The sequence below is a fragment of the Ursus americanus genome, chromosome 11 (genome assembly GCF_024610735.1).
Source record: "Ursus americanus isolate L20-20 chromosome 11, mUrsAme1.1.p, whole genome shotgun sequence".
Lineage (NCBI taxonomy): Eukaryota > Metazoa > Chordata > Mammalia > Carnivora > Ursidae > Ursus > Ursus americanus.
Genome location: NC_142137.1, coordinates 56,920,607 through 56,936,076, shown reverse-complemented (window position 1 = coordinate 56,936,076; position 15,470 = coordinate 56,920,607). Strand labels below are relative to the sequence as shown.

At 38.5% G+C, this 15,470-nt stretch overlaps 1 protein-coding gene across 9 annotated transcripts in view; it reads left to right on the top strand.

Moving 5' to 3' along the window:
• The window catches only part of SHPRH (SNF2 histone linker PHD RING helicase), an 85,951-nt gene extending 75,982 nt beyond the window's left edge, over window positions 1-9,969 (top strand). For 6 of the 9 annotated variants that reach the window (XM_087865564.1, XM_045805292.2, XM_087865563.1 and 3 more), the window contains 4 exons: window positions 471-557; window positions 1,276-1,454; window positions 6,500-6,580; window positions 7,771-9,969. In XM_087865564.1, coding sequence (XP_087721690.1) covers window positions 471-557; window positions 1,276-1,454; window positions 6,500-6,580; window positions 7,771-7,867 — 444 coding nt within the window. In that variant the 3' untranslated portion in view covers window positions 7,868-9,969. Of the gene's footprint in view, window positions 1-470; window positions 558-1,275; window positions 1,455-6,499; window positions 6,581-7,770 lie in introns of those variants that run through there. The other 3 variants (XR_015726139.1, XR_015726138.1, XR_015726140.1) reach the window with 1 other exon arrangement.
• The last annotated feature ends 5,501 nt before the right edge of the window (window positions 9,970-15,470 follow it).

The following is a 15,470-nucleotide window of genomic DNA, read 5'->3' as shown; positions in this document are numbered from 1 at the left end:
AGGATTTTCTAATATTAATATGTTCAAAATTAGAATCTATAACCTTGAAAGTCGCACTTCACAAATGAAATTGGTTTTTGGAGAAAAAGAAAGTTAAAGTAAGCCACTGAATAAAATACCAAGTAAAAATTCTAGTTTTTTATTTTTATAAGGTAAGCTACTATATCCATTAAGCACTCCATTTATTTTCTGTTATTTATGTTTATCTTAATTCAGTTCCCAAAGACATCCATGTCTTTTATCCTATCTTTCACCAGCATTTGACTTAAAACAAATAGAAAAAAAAAAAAAAAAAAACGCTACCATTTTGGTAGTATGAAATAATATCAGTGGAACCACATTTGAAGGTTTATTTTTATGTTTCTTAATTCTGAGGTGCAAAAGTTATTTAGATTTAGTCCCTTTTCAACTCCTTTTTTTGTGATAGCTTTGTGTAAATATTTGTTTTCTTATTGTTTTATGTGTTCTAGTGGCAAGATGTGTTAGATATTATTTCAAAAGCCCTCACTGACAACAACATGGAATTTGCTCAGATCAGTCGTGTTAAGACATTTCAGGTATGTCAAGATTTTTCTTGCTTTTCTGGCGGGGTGGATTTAGTCGCAAACTAAAACTGCTTTTAATAGTTTACTTGCATGTATTGTCTTGTGTAAGGGTTTCAGTTACTGATTCATTATAAAATGAATTTTCAAAAGCAAAGTAGAGAAACTGTAATTATTTTCTATCCATTTATACCCATAGCAAGATCATTTTTTTTAAAGATCTTCTGAGATGGCCTATGATGCACCTCTTGAATGGACAGGGCCCTCATGCTGGGATTAGGTCTTCAGGACACTGCGCCAGGCAAAGCTCTAGATGATCAAATTCCTTACGCTACACTCAGCACAACAAGAGGCGCACACCCTAGGAAACAAAAACACAAAGAGGACCAAGTGCAAATGTTGCAGATTCATGTCTCTGATCTCATCCTCACTCTGACACACTCATTCTCTTTCTTTTTCCTCCAAGCGCATGTAGTTTAATTTGCATACATCATGTACATGTGTCTTGTGCTTCTACTGTATCATAAAAAACGAGAGAGTTCATGTGATACTTCTCATGAAGTCAGGCAACAAGTTTACATTTTCTAAAATTGGTAATTTTACATTTAACTGTCTTCATTGTTACGTTTCACAATGACCTGGATTCTATTAGGCTTCGTAATATGAGGTATAATATACTGCTCTTACTTTTAAGTGACCCAAGTAAAATTTAAATGTACCTTTCTTTTTTTAGGAGAACCTTTCAGCATTTAAACATGATCCTCAAATCAATATTTTGCTGCTGCCCCTGCACACAGGTTCTAATGGATTAACTATCATTGAAGCAACTCATGTTCTCTTGGTGGAGCCCATATTGAACCCCGCCCATGAGCTTCAGGCCATTGGGAGGGTGCACCGAATTGGACAAACAAAGTAAGGACGAAAATTAGCATCAGTTAAATTTGCTTCAAGTTTCTAAGATACAAATCACTGTTTAAACTCTTCATTTGTGTTCATTATAACCTATTCATTTTTAATCACGTCTTTATTAAATTTTCAGGTGTATGACCAAAAAACATATTGAGATTTCTAAACCTCCGTCATCCAAACATCAAATCCCCTACTTCTCCCAGATCTTTGTCTTTCCTCCAAAAACTACCCTGATCACGTCACCAAAACAGTTTTGTAAAATATTTAAGATAGCTGCAGAGTTGAAGGCATCCATCATGACTTTGAGAAGAATTGATTTTTGATTGTCTAAATTAGCCTGTATTTTAAAAAAGGCATATCTCGTTCATGACTCCTTTTTAAATCCTTCCCCTTAGAATAAGACTGTCCCTTAGGTCTATTCTAAGAGGTAATTAGATTTCATTTAGGCCCAACCTGATACTGGGCCCAAACTTAATAGTGAATACTGTGTAATATCTACTACTTTTATTCAGATACCAGAATAGACAGTTATCCTTCATAAGACCTCCTAGATGTATTATTACCTCCTAGATGTTAGATGCCTTGAATGTTTAAAAAAATCCATACTGAGTATTCATTAAATAAATATCGAGTGGCAACTGTATGTCATGTGTGCTACATACTGAAGACTCAAATTGAGTAGGACGTAATCTGCTCCCCCAAGAAGGTCACTGTGTAGCACAAGAAATATTGCAGCAGAGTGTGCAAAAATATAATAGAAGTATTGTGGTAATAAAAGAAGGGAGCGATCGGTTGTGCCTAGAGAGTCAGGGAAAGCTTCATTAGGTTGAGTCTCGAAGGAATAATTATTTCAAAGCTGGGCTAGAAAAGGGTGCTCACATAGCCAGAGAGAGTCGCATGTGCAGGAACACAGAGGAGATAAACACCATGATACTCCTAGGGACCAGAAGGAGTTTGGAATTGCTGGGGTATAGAGTATGTGGAGAGGAGTGACAGGAGATGCCATCTTGTATGACCTACTCAGAAAACGGGACTGCTCTGTAAGCAATTGCCAGGTGAACAAATGAGGACTTTAATTTTCAGCAGGAAAGAGACATGTTCATCAAACAAACCTGTAGTAAAATATGGCAAAGTAATATAACTGTAAAAATCATCTCCTGTCACTCCTCTCCACATACTCTATACCCCAGCAATGTTCCAAGTACTATCGAGTGTCATTTAAAACGCAGTTATATCTTATTTGGTTGTTCTTCTTTGTTTTTTTCTTATATTTTTAAACATTGCTTTCTTATCAATGTTTTCCAAAGCATAGACTGGGTTCAGCTCAGATGTAAGACCACAGTCTAAAAAGCCATTCAACACTGCTTGACAATCCTACTATGCCTCCCTAGTAGATAGATTTTTCCACTTTCTGAAGAGACTATCTTAAAAGTCTTCTATAACTTCCTGCCCCACTGATGACAGTCTTGCCTCATTACATGGAAAACAGATGAAGTCATATTCAAAGCATCTCATCTTTTCATCACCAACTTGAACAGTCTACCTGCGTCAATACCTATATACTTCGTTCAGTAAATTTTTATTGAACACCTTCTGAGATACCGTCATGGAACTTAAATTCTAGTCACGACAATAGAGACACAGACGGTAAACAATAGCATAAGTAAAAGATACACTATGTTAGGATCTAGAAAAGTAGAGCCGGCTAAGGGAGGATGAAGAGTGCACTTAGCTAGGGACCCCTGAATGGCGCAGTTGGTTAAACGTCCAACTCTTGATCTCAGCTAAGGTCTTGATCTCTCTCTCTCTCTCTTTCTTTTTTTTTTTTTTTTTGTAAGTTATAAGTACATTTGGCTGAGCAGAGTGGCATGCAAGGTTTTTTTGTTTTGTTTTGTTTTGTTTTATTTTGTTTTGTTTAGAGAGGGAGAGAAAGAAAGGAGGGGGAGGAGGAAAGGGAGAGGGAGAATCTTAAGCAGGCTCCACGTAGCCCAATACAGGGCTCAGTCTCACAACCCTGAGATCATGACCTGAACCAAAATCAAGAGTCAGGAGCTTAACCCACTGAGCCACCCAGCATGCAAGATTTTTATGGGGAAGTTAACATCTGAAAGGGACAAGAAAGCCATGCAGATATCATGGGGAATAACATTCAAGCAGACAGCACACTCAGTGCAAAGACCCTGTCAGGAGTATACCTGATACGTTTGAGGAAGAGCAAGGAGCCAGAGTTGCTGAAGCAGAACAAGCAAAGAGTAGAGAAGTAGGAGATGAACTCAGAGAGCCGATAGGAGAGGGGATTTTATAGGGCCTAGGAGGTCCCTATGAGGACCTTGCTTTCACTGTGTATGAGATAGGGAGCCAGCGGAAGGCTTTGAGTGGAGGTGCAGCAAGTTCTAACTTCAGTTTTGAGAGAATCATTCTGAATGCCATGTTCAGGGGCAGGGGAGTAGAAGCAGGGAGAACAGTTAGGAGGCTGTTGTGTAGTCCTGGTAAGAGTTAAAGGCGACCTGGACCGTGGTAGCAGCAGTGGAAGTGGTGAGAAGTGGTTAGGTTCTGGACTTATTTTGAGGGTAGAACCAACAGTTATGTGTGGACAGACTGGACATGGGATGTTAGCAAGTCAAGTTCAGTGCTGCTGTTTGTGACCTAGACAACTGGAAGGATGAAGTAGCCTTCAGCTGAGCTGGGGAAGACTACAGGGTAGAGCAGGTTTGGTGAGGGAAAAACAGAAGCTTATTTTACATAGAAATTTGAAATGTTTATCTGATATTTATTAGACAAATGGAGATAGCTATTCTGTAATTGGATATACAAGTCTCGAGCTCAGGAGAAGTCTGTGCTAGAGATAAATTTGAAAGTCAACAGTATAAATGGTATTTTTAAGTCACAGGACTAAGAGAGATTTCCTAGGGAATAGGTATAGGTAGAGAAGAGGACCAAGGACTGGACTCCAGAGGACACCAAAGTTAAAGGCTGTGGGAGAAGAGAAGGTACCAGCCAAGGTAACAGATAAAGATCAAACAATGAGTTGGGAAGAAAACCAGAAGAAAGGTTCCTGGAAGTAAAGTAAAGAAATGTAACTCAAGAAGAAGGATGTGACCAACTATATATCATGTACTGTTAAAATGTCAAGTAAGATAAAGATTGAGAATCGACCCTTCAATTTAACAGCATGGAGATTGAAACCAGTTTTGGTAGTGGTGGAAGCCATGGCCTGATTTGAGTATAAGAGAGAATAGGGTTTTATTTATTTATTAATAAACATTTATCTAACAGAGAGGGGTTAAGTAACTTGTCCCAGGTCGCATAGCTAGCGAAAGTGTTGGCAGGTCTCAGACACCGCTGCTCTGCCTCCCCAGTCCCTACTTTCAAGCGCAGTGCACTCCTGCCTCTACATCGCTGGTAGGACTCGTGTTTTGAGCAGTTTTGCTGCAAAGAGCAGAGAAAAGGAAGAGTATGAGATCAGGAGGTTTTTCTGTTGTTGTTTCCTTTCATGTGGGAGAAGTAATGGAGTGATTCATTAGAAACGGAGAGCTAGTGAAGCAGGAGAGAGGGGAGAGCGCCAAAATACTGCTCCGATGCAAGCGCTGGTTGTAGGAAGGGGTGTGGATAGTTCGTCTGTAGCAATAAGCCCGAAGGCACAGTATGTTCCTTCCCTTTTATTACAGTGGGAGAAGCGTCCCTTTTCTTTCAAAAGCCAGCCATTCCACTTGTCATGGGTCCCATCCCTTCTCGTATTCTCAAGGACATTCCTTTTGTAATACATGACCGCAAAAATATGTCTTAATATCATCTGTCTTAAAAAACACTCTCGTACATTCCACTTCCACCTCCCAATTCCTTACCCCTCCTCTCTCAGCCTTTCTCGTCGGGTTTTTGTCCTCACTGTGCCCCTGAAATGAGGTTCATAATGTTATTAATGACCTACTTCTTGCCAATGGTCCCTGAGGGTTCTTTCTGTTCTCATCTACACTTGCTGGATGAGCTTATCCAGTCCCAGAGCTTTAAGTAGCATTGATATGTGGACGACTCTCAGACTTATGTCCCCGGTCCAGATAGGCCCCTTCAGCTCCTGTCTCAGACTCACATACCCAGTTCTGCTGCTTCACACTATCTGGACTCCGCCTCCCCTTGGATTCCTAGCTAATGGAAAACCTAGGTTTAACGTGGTAAAAGAAAGTGTATTCCTACTGTGCTCCCACCCACCCCCAGCCCTCGCCATCTTATCATCTGACTCTCTCATCTGTCGTTTCTCAGACCATAAATCTAGGACTTTTCCATACTTCCTCTCTTTGTGCCACACATCCAAACCATCCCTGAAGTCTTGCCAACTCGACCTGTGAAAGATATTCCAGACCTTCTGCTACTTACTGTTTCCACAGATACAACCAGAGCTCAGCCCACCCTGTTACCTGGACTCCTCCAGAACTCCTTAATTGGCTTCTCAGCCTTCACTTTTGCTCCCTAACAGTCTACCCCCCGTGCAGCAGCCAAAGGGATGTCTAAAGTATAATCAAGTATAAATCAAATCACACATAAAACCCACAGATGGCTTTCTCTCATAACCACAGTAAAATCCAGGTTCCTGCCATGTCCCTCCAGGCCCTACACAATCTGCTCCCTGCCCACTCTCCAATCTCACTTCCACTGTCTGCCGCTCCGTTACAATGCTAGGCTTCTTCCTGCCCGACTTGTTCCAAGCGTGTTCTCTTCCCGAGAGCTTGCATTTATTTACTGTTGCTTCTGTTCGGATGTCCTTGGCTTAGCAGCTTCATTCCCGTCAGTCATGTTTCATCTCCTGTCAGCTTCCTCGTGGCATTATCTGTACCATCCAGTTGATGTGTTTATTGTGTGTCTCCCCTCATTAGAATGTTAATTCATTAAGACTAGTTTGTTTTATTCACTGCTCACCACCCCCCCAGCACCTTGATTGGTATTTGCCACAGTGGGCACCACATGACTGATGAATATAGCGTATAATATGTGAAGTCTTATTTGTTCTAATTGGTTTTAAGATGTTTTTAAATTTATTGTTATGTACCTTCTAGACCTACTATTGTACACAGATTCTTAATTAAGGCAACAATAGAAGAAAGAATGCAGGCAATGCTGAAAACTGCTGAGAAGAGGTAGGTAACAGTCTCCTACAAGCCCATGGATGTTTCCTGTTTATTTAAGATTATGCAGGTGTCTGGGACTTTTTCAGTTAGATGACCAGATACTTTTTAAAAGCAAGACAGGACATTTTACCCACCTAAAATTTCCCAGTTAATGCTCTGGACATCCTATATTTGATTTCATTTAATAATAGGGATTGTAATGTTTAAAAATATTTAAACTGCCCTACATTTCTTTGCCATATTGGATTACTTTTTAAAGAAATCTATCTTTATGCCCACCCTAAAAGCCTTAGTCTGATATCTGTAAAAGGATACTTACTTTCCAAAGTGTTGCTTTATATATCACACATGTTAGTCACATGCACATAGGAAGAGCTGGACTTAAAACTCAGCTGGTGATTTTGATAATCATTCCAAAGTCAGAACAGAAGCAGAGAGACCAGAGTAGCCTTAATTTTAAAAACTTAACTTTAGAATTATAAAACTTTCTAATATTTTTTCCATAATTTTCTTCAAAGTCTTTTCGAAACATAAACCAGTGCTTTACTGCATTCTTGGGAGATAGGTACGGTTGGCAGATAGAGAGGAGCAATTGCCTTGGGGGCATGTCTCTACAGAAGCCCTGTGCATAGCACAGAAGCAGCTTGAAACCAGTGATCTCCTTCCATTGGTGGTTTATGGGAAGGAAAGAGTCTACTGTGAAAGCTGTTTGCATCAGACATGAAGGCTTTTTATTGTCGATGTTGTTTCCATGTGTAACAGAATTCAGCAATTACAGTTAAGCTGCTTAAATAAAATAACAGAAGAGCTGTTGAAATTCTCTTGAAATACACTAACATTGGGAAGTAAGAAGGCAAATTCTAAAGTGAGAGCCTTAGCCGCAGTTGGCATAGGTTTTGTTCCTTTGTTTCAGGAATTGTGGAGAGACAAGCCATTTTATAACAAAGTCTGAAAGCGCTATACAGAAGTCTTCACTAATTTTGACAAGATGTAACAATGATCCCATCATTGACTTTGTTCTTGGAGGTTCTTGTGGCTTACTTACAAATCCTGATGAGGAAATATGTTTTTATATTATAAGAATATTCTTATATCATTATGTCTTCATGTTATTATAGGACTAGAGCAAAATATAACACAAATGTAATCATTTATTCCTTGGTTTCTTTCTAACTCTACTCACTTGGAAAATCCTACAGCCACACAAACTCATCAGTGAAGCATCCAGAGGCCTCCGTCTTAACCTTGGCTGACCTGGCAGACCTGTTTACCAAAGAAACTGAAGAACTTGAATGAAATACACTTGATTGAATCCACAGACTTTAATGTATTTAAATTTTTCATAGCTTATAGGGCAAAGTTATAAGTAAAAAAATCCAGTAGATGTCAGTAAATACTCTTCTTCATTGAATGAATTTCTTTCCTTTTTTTAGTTGTACGGCGTCCTAGTAGTTACTGAGTCCTTTCCAATTATCTTGTTTCCAAAAGATCCATAAAGATTTTTAATTTTACACTCTTAATGAAACATTTATTTTTGTCCCAAAGAATAACTGTATCTGATGAGGCAAGGGAATTAAGAGAGGTAACGTGTATTTCTCTTTTGGTAAGATGAGTCTTAAAAAGAATTGGAAAAAGGAGAGAGTAAACTGGTCTAGTTTCATACCACCTAGTATATTTGACCCACTTAAATCTAAGTTTTGGAAGGGCCTTCAGTATCTTTAGCACATGATTCACCAATATCTTGGTAGTAATATTTTAAGTAGATGGTGAATTATATTAACTCCTAGTTATTCGAGTAGCTTTAGACTATAACGCCATGCATAGTAACTTTACAGTAATACAATTCCTAACAATAAGTTAATATTAGCCAAGTATTTATTTTCTCTGTATGTTGCTACTAAAAATTGAAACATTGAACACTTTTCTTATTTCTGTGATATGTTAAGTAGTGTCAGTGTAAGCAGTGAACTTTAGCATTTTAAGTGTATTCATGTTTATTGTAAAATTATCAAAACAGCTTTCTTTACTTTTAATTTTCCTTATTGTTTTTACATATTTTAAGATTGATGTATCTGTAAATATTGCAATTTTTATAATTTTAGTTTTTAATCATAACATGGCAGGGTTTTCTTTTTTTTTTTTTTTCTTTTTTTTTCTTTTTTTACCATTATTATACTGATGTCTTGGATTCTTCTCCTTTTCCGTGTCCTTGGGAAACTAGCCTTTTAGCCACTAGTATCTAAATTTGTGATAATTTGTTATTTTATTTCACTAGGACTTCTCTCAAGGACTAGTATTTGATCTTTGGAACAAGAGAATGTCGTATTTACATAAGCAAATAATTGCGAGGGATAACAACTGAGTGTTTCTTCTTCTGTGAAGAATTAATGGACTTTGAAATCACTAAATAAGGAGTAGCTTGTTTTATCCTGGCCATTTGATGTAATACAAATCTTGTTTTGTTTTCTTTGAGCCTTCCGAGTTTTAAATGACCCTCAGGACTCATTAGCTCCTCCTTAGCTGCCCAGAAAACTGTAATAGAAATATCCCTTCTATCACATTGTCCGAGAAGCTTTGGTGCTTAGTTCAGGTGCATTTTCTTATTCTAGGCTTATAGGGTGACATAATTCAGCTGAAGAAAACACACACACATTTTTGGTGCTTATTCTTCAGTTGAAGGAAGATATGCATTGATTCTTTTATATGAAATTAAACAAAACTATTATTTTTGTAGCTCTTTACATATTATAAAGAGCTTTCCTGTACATTCACATTCAGCTTTAATTTGCCCAACAGTCCTGTGAAGTTGATATAACTGATATCATTCCTGTTCTAAAGGTAGAGAACCAAGGTTCAGAAATACAGAAAACGGTGCTTGTGACACATAGCAAGGAAATAGTGGAGCCCAGGTGCCCTGACTCCCAATCTCATGGTCTTTCTCTAAATCTTATGTCATGCTGAGATTCAGAAGGCCCATGGTTATAATTTAATGATGAGCATATTTCAGTATTTCTGTTTGTTTCCTGGTATTCCTTTTTGAGCTGAAGTTTTAGGGAAAACAATTTGATATGCTTCGATTTTGTAAAACAGGAAAAAATATATATATATAAATATACCTATCTGTATTAGAGAAAAACTGTTCTTATTTATTTCTGTAAGATATCATTAATTAAATAAATATTTTAGTGGAAATTGAAATTTGGGGACTTATTAATTTCTGAGCCATATTACATACACTATGATTTCTTGTTTTTTATTTTGGTCTCTCAACAAAAGATGTCAAAATTGTTTATACTATAGAATTCTGTATTTTATAGACATTTATTATTTCTTCAAAACAGTTGTGGCAGTTCTTCCAGACAGTTGTTCAGAACAAATAAACAGATCTAATCCCCACATCTTCTTGGCTGCAAACAAAGGACTTTCTTGTTTTCTTCTTCCATCATTTTATATTTTCTGAACTATCACTCTGCTCACAGATCGTTGTCCTGAAGCGGGTGCTGCACTAATGAACCAGTGAGAAAAAATGAGATTGTGCCAATTGTTAAGGAGCTTAAATGTGTTTGGCTCTGGGGAAGCATTCCCTGCTACATGAATCCAACTGAGCTTATTAGGACTGAAGAGATGGGGTAAATGCATTGTAAAATACATGTGCCTAATTCCGTGATCCTTTGCCTCAGACCCAGGTAGCTTCCCTGTTGATTGCAGCTTCAGCTTTTCTCTTGGTGTGTGATTGCGGCGGTGGTCCATGTGTTTGGTTTTTTAGGGATTCCCCCTTTTCGTGTCATATTAAGAACAACAAACTAAAAACTTTCGACATGATAATTGCACATGTAACCACAAATGCTTTACGAATAACTATCAAACTCACAGTACTTATCAAAATATTTAGGAATGCGGGGCGCCTGGGTGGCACAGCGGTTAAGCATCTGCCTTCAGCTCAGGGCATGATCCCGGCGTTATGGGATCGAGCCCCACATCAGGCTCCTCCGCTATGAGCCTGCTTCTTCCTCTCCCACTCCGCCTGCTTGTGTTCCCTCTCTCGCTGGCTGTCTCTATCTCTGTCAAATAAATAAATAAAATCTTTTAAAAAAATTTAAAAAAAATATTTAGGAATGGAATTGAGCAATGCAAGAGTAATTAGTCATCAACTTAAGCTGCCCTTTCATGTGGACAAAGGAACCAATTGTCTTTTAAATCTTCTGCTCTCATTTGCAAGATTTAGCACATTAAAGATGTAGTGTGCTTGAATTGTTTATTAAACTACAGAATAGCCTTTCTGAAATGCAAAAATCACCCATGCTAAATGACCTCAGGCTTAGTTAAATTAAATAAAAAGTATCTTTCAGGGGCACCTGGCTGGCTCAGTAGGTAGAGCATGTGACTCTTAGGGTCGCGAGTTTGAGCCCCATGTGGGGCGTGGAGCCTATTTAAAAAAGTGTCTTTCAATTTTTCTAGAATTTAAACAGCATCCCCCCAGTAACATGTCATTTTATAATTTTTAATTGACATACCGATATAAAAATGAAATGTCAGTAAAACAGTACAGTACGGGCAATGCACTTTGAGCCCTTCTACTCTGGTAAAGGAAATCTAATCTTTAATAGTATTTCTTCAAGGTGGGACCAATTAACTATATTTTATAAAATTTATGAGAATCTCCATGTATCTCTGTTACATAGTGAAGCCCACAAGAATGTTATCACATTAAGGGTTGAATATGAACCACTTGAAAGCCGCCTTTTAGAGGAGTGTGTAGTAATTGATAATCCAAGGAGAATTCCAGGTCTTGTGATAGGTATGCAGTGTTGCATCTGAATTCTAGAACGTGCAGTATCACACACAGAAAATAGCGTGAGAATTTACATCTTCCCTTGCCTTCAGTCAGCCTTTTCAAGGACACACGTACCTTGTCTTTGAAGGTCCAACACCATCCCTTGGACCCTGTTCCATTGTTTAGTGTCAGTGACTGAAGACTCATTTTGTTTGTTGAAACTGACCTTCCTTCATTTGTTGAAACTGAGTCCTTTCTACTGCAGCTTATGCACGCAACTTCTTTTTCTTGCGAACTAGAAATAATATTTAGCCTCCTTTATCTGTATGATGATCCTTTGTATAGGTGTCTATCGTTATTAAATTGTTCAGTAACTTTTTCTTTCTTCCTGTCAAATAACTCATCCCTTCAGTCTTTTCTTAAGGGTCTTCCTCCAAAGCCCTTTGGTATCTTTGTCTCCTGGAAACCTGTTCTTATTTATGCTCCACATCCCTTTCAGATCTGTGATTTGTATCCCAGCACAGTCTGAGCATTGACCCCTCCGGTGCCTTCTAGAGCAAATATTTGTGCCCAAATTTCCTTGGAAATCTAGTTTCTCCTCCCTTTATTAATAATTTATTTAGAGTATGTCTATGGAGATTACTTGTGTTTATTTTCTTTGAAGACCATTTAGTTTCTATTCACCACATCCCTAATTCTGTACTCGGACCTACAAAGGCTCATCTTGCCAGTTTCCTATAATCACATGAGTGCTACATCCAGTCAGTTTTTCAGTCTTCATAAAAAATCTCCATTGACTAAGATGAGATCATTATTGCCTGTTGATTGTGTTGAAAATATTTTCCTTTCACGAAAAAATGTCTTTGGTAAATGCAAACCTGTGTTTAAACAGAGAATGTGTTTTAGTGCCTGATCTGGCTTTATCGTATCAGGATGTTTATCAGTGATTAATTATTAAACTATTAAGGATCATTGTGGAATGTTGTATTTGCTTAAACCTTCCTCAGTGCTTCTCACTTTTTAAGTCTCTAATTGCTAATCAGGTTAGTGCTTTTATTCTGCAGGTGACCATTCTGCCCTGCTTCTCACATGATTGCTTACCAGCGTGATATGGTACAAATAAATACATAGCACTTCCGGCTTCCTACTAAGTTGCTAAGGACAACTCAGATAAACAGACATCTAATTTATATAGTAAATCTTTTAAAGGGATGATTATTTTTACTCAATCTTTCTCTATGCATAGAGCAAAAGATTAGCAAGTTTTCTTAAATGGTTTTGGTCTTTCAAGCATTAAGATAAAGATCTTTACCCAATAAACCACTTTTTAATTCTCTTCTTTCTTCCCTTTCTTCCATTGTTCCTTCCTTTCTTCATATCTGTTCTCTTCTTCCTCAGTTTTGAGACTGTAAGTCTCTGTATCAGAAAAGTAGTTTTTAGGTAAAAGGGTACTTATCAGACTCCTACCCAAACACTCCTAACCCGGAGTCAGTGGGCTCCTGGGGGGGGAGGGGAGGGGGCGGAGAAGAGGCTCCTCCAACAAGCTTCAGAGGGCAACCCCCCCACCACCACCAAATTGTATAGTTCGCAACTCCCTGGAGAAAGTACATCGCACCTGGAGCAGCCCAAACTAATGACATAACCCATATAAACAAAAGCCCTAAGGCCCTCAGTAAGTTTGATACATATGCGGGTCCTGAGACCAAAAAGTTTGAGAAGAACTACAATAGCCTATTTTTGAAGTATCTTCAGTTGGGGACTTACTTGTTCATTAAGATTAAGGAAGGGAATGGCAAAATTTTTCTAGCCGTCCTTGTAAGTTTGCTATATGTACATTTTTATTGATCACAGTCAGAAGTTTGTGGTAAAAAATCTACCCACACAGCAGCAACAGTATATGCAAGTCTGGTGGATCTTGCACCAAATATAACAAGGAGTTCCATTTAATTTTGCATCATGCATTGTTAAAAAAAAAAGGGTTGAGTTGCTTATAACAGCTGACTTTTTAAACCAAAAGCTCTCTCCATATGAATATAAAATGAAACACTGATACTCATTCAGTGACTACTCCATGACCACGGAGATAATTCTTACCTGTGATGCCAATTTGTATGAGTCACCTCTGCTAGGCCAGTCTCAGTCATTCAATCAAATATTTATGTGTTGCTGTGAAAGTGTTTGGTAGGTATGATTAAAGTCCATAATCAGCCAACTTAAAGGGAGATTATTCTAGATGACCTGGATGGGCTTGATTCAATCAGCAAACGGACATTTGGAGCAGAAGTGAAACTTACATGTGGACAGAGGCTTCCATTCATGCTTGAGAGTTCCCGCCTGCCCTACAGACTGGACTTGCCCAACCGACCTCCACGATCAGAAGCCAATGCCCTGCAATAAATCCTTTAATAGATCTCTCCTGCTGCTTTTGTGTCTCTGATCGAAACCTGACACACCACCTTTGGGTGCCGCTTTTAAATAGCATTGTAATATTTCTTAGAAACTATACCCAAAAATGTTTAGACATGCCCTAACCGTTTATATACTGGATGAAGATTGCAGGGGTGGGGGGGGTAAGGCTTTTAAAAGGAGTATCACTGGCGTCCATGATGGCCTCTAGTGTGGCACTTCACATTCCAGAAACAGGCAAGGAGATCCATTAAGGTGTGGAAAGAAGATATTGGAACTTATATTGAGTGGGAGGATTATTTATAAAAAGAGAAATTAAGTTTCCTTTTATTTAATATGCAGATCGACAATGACAACCTTATTCCCATCCACATATATGGCAGTCACATGTCACCTATGTAAGTGGAGACGGGAGCTCTCGTACATCAGGTAAGGAAGGATGAAGAGCTTCATTTTTGAACGAAGATGGTGGGGAGAAGCTAGTCACCGTAGCTACTAAATGCAGAGGAGGGCTGTATAGCATCCAATATGATTTTGAGTATCTGCAAGAAAAAAAGTTTGGAACATGAAATAGGTACTCGAAGAAGATAGTGAAATCATTTCTGAAAGATTTTAAGAAAAGGCAAGGATTTTTATCTAACTGCAAGTGAACTCGAAGGTTCTTTTAAGTCCTTTAGTTAAATAATTACGGTATTTCCCATTTTAGGTTTTTATTTTCTTTCTCCCAAAATGCATGGTTGTTAAGCTCCAGAATCTCTTTACCCAAGTGAATAATAAATACAAAAAAAAAAAAAAAGGGCACCGCTATTTCCTTTTCTAAAAAGTTAGTAAACAGAAAATGCAACTATTTTCTAAAATTTTATCAAGAATTCAATGATTTCAGTAGAAAAGGCATCACCTTCCATTGTGTGTGCAGTAAATGGGGGGGCGTTGAATTTAATTCATTGGAATAACTGATAAACATGGTTCACATCAGAGCAGAGTTGTGAGGGCTGCTGAAACATTTGCAAAGATCCTGCCCACTAAAGAGCGCTGGCTAATAAACACTGAGAAATCATTTCACATTTCTCCTAACTGTACTATTCCTGTGTGTTCCATATTTGGTAGTAAGTGCTGTTTGATTCTTATTGATTTTGATATCAGTAACTGTTACACTAACTTTTATCTCTAAGATTTATTTAATATTGTGTTGAGCTGTTTGGGTTTTTTTGGATTCCCGTGAGCCCAACTGTCAAAAAACCATGGTAGCTCTGCCCTGAAATCACAAGGCATTGTCTGCGTCACGGATAGAAAGGGGCAATGGCTCTGTTGAGAAGGCCACCTTCCAGCATAATAAAGTGATGTGGTTTTGGAATATAGGTGAGGTCCGGTGGGGTGAGGTCCAGAGCCGACGACCAAGAAAGAATTCTTCAGACGTCTTTGGTGCAAAGTGGTGGCTTATTAAAGCCCGGGGACAGGACCCGTGGGCAGAAAGAGCTGCTACACCAGGGTCTGGAGGAGTGGTGATTAAATACTGGGAGTTGGGAGAAGTAAGGAAAAGGGGAGGTTTCAAAAGAACTTCCATGTGCTGTGGAGGACTGACCTACAAGATACCAGAGGTCTTGCCGTTGTCAAATTAAGGTTGTTTTCCCCTCTAGCAAGGCATTAACATTAAGATAGTTGGGAGATTCCTAGAAGAATGTCACACACGTCCCACCCTGGAGTGGGGGGTGGGGGATG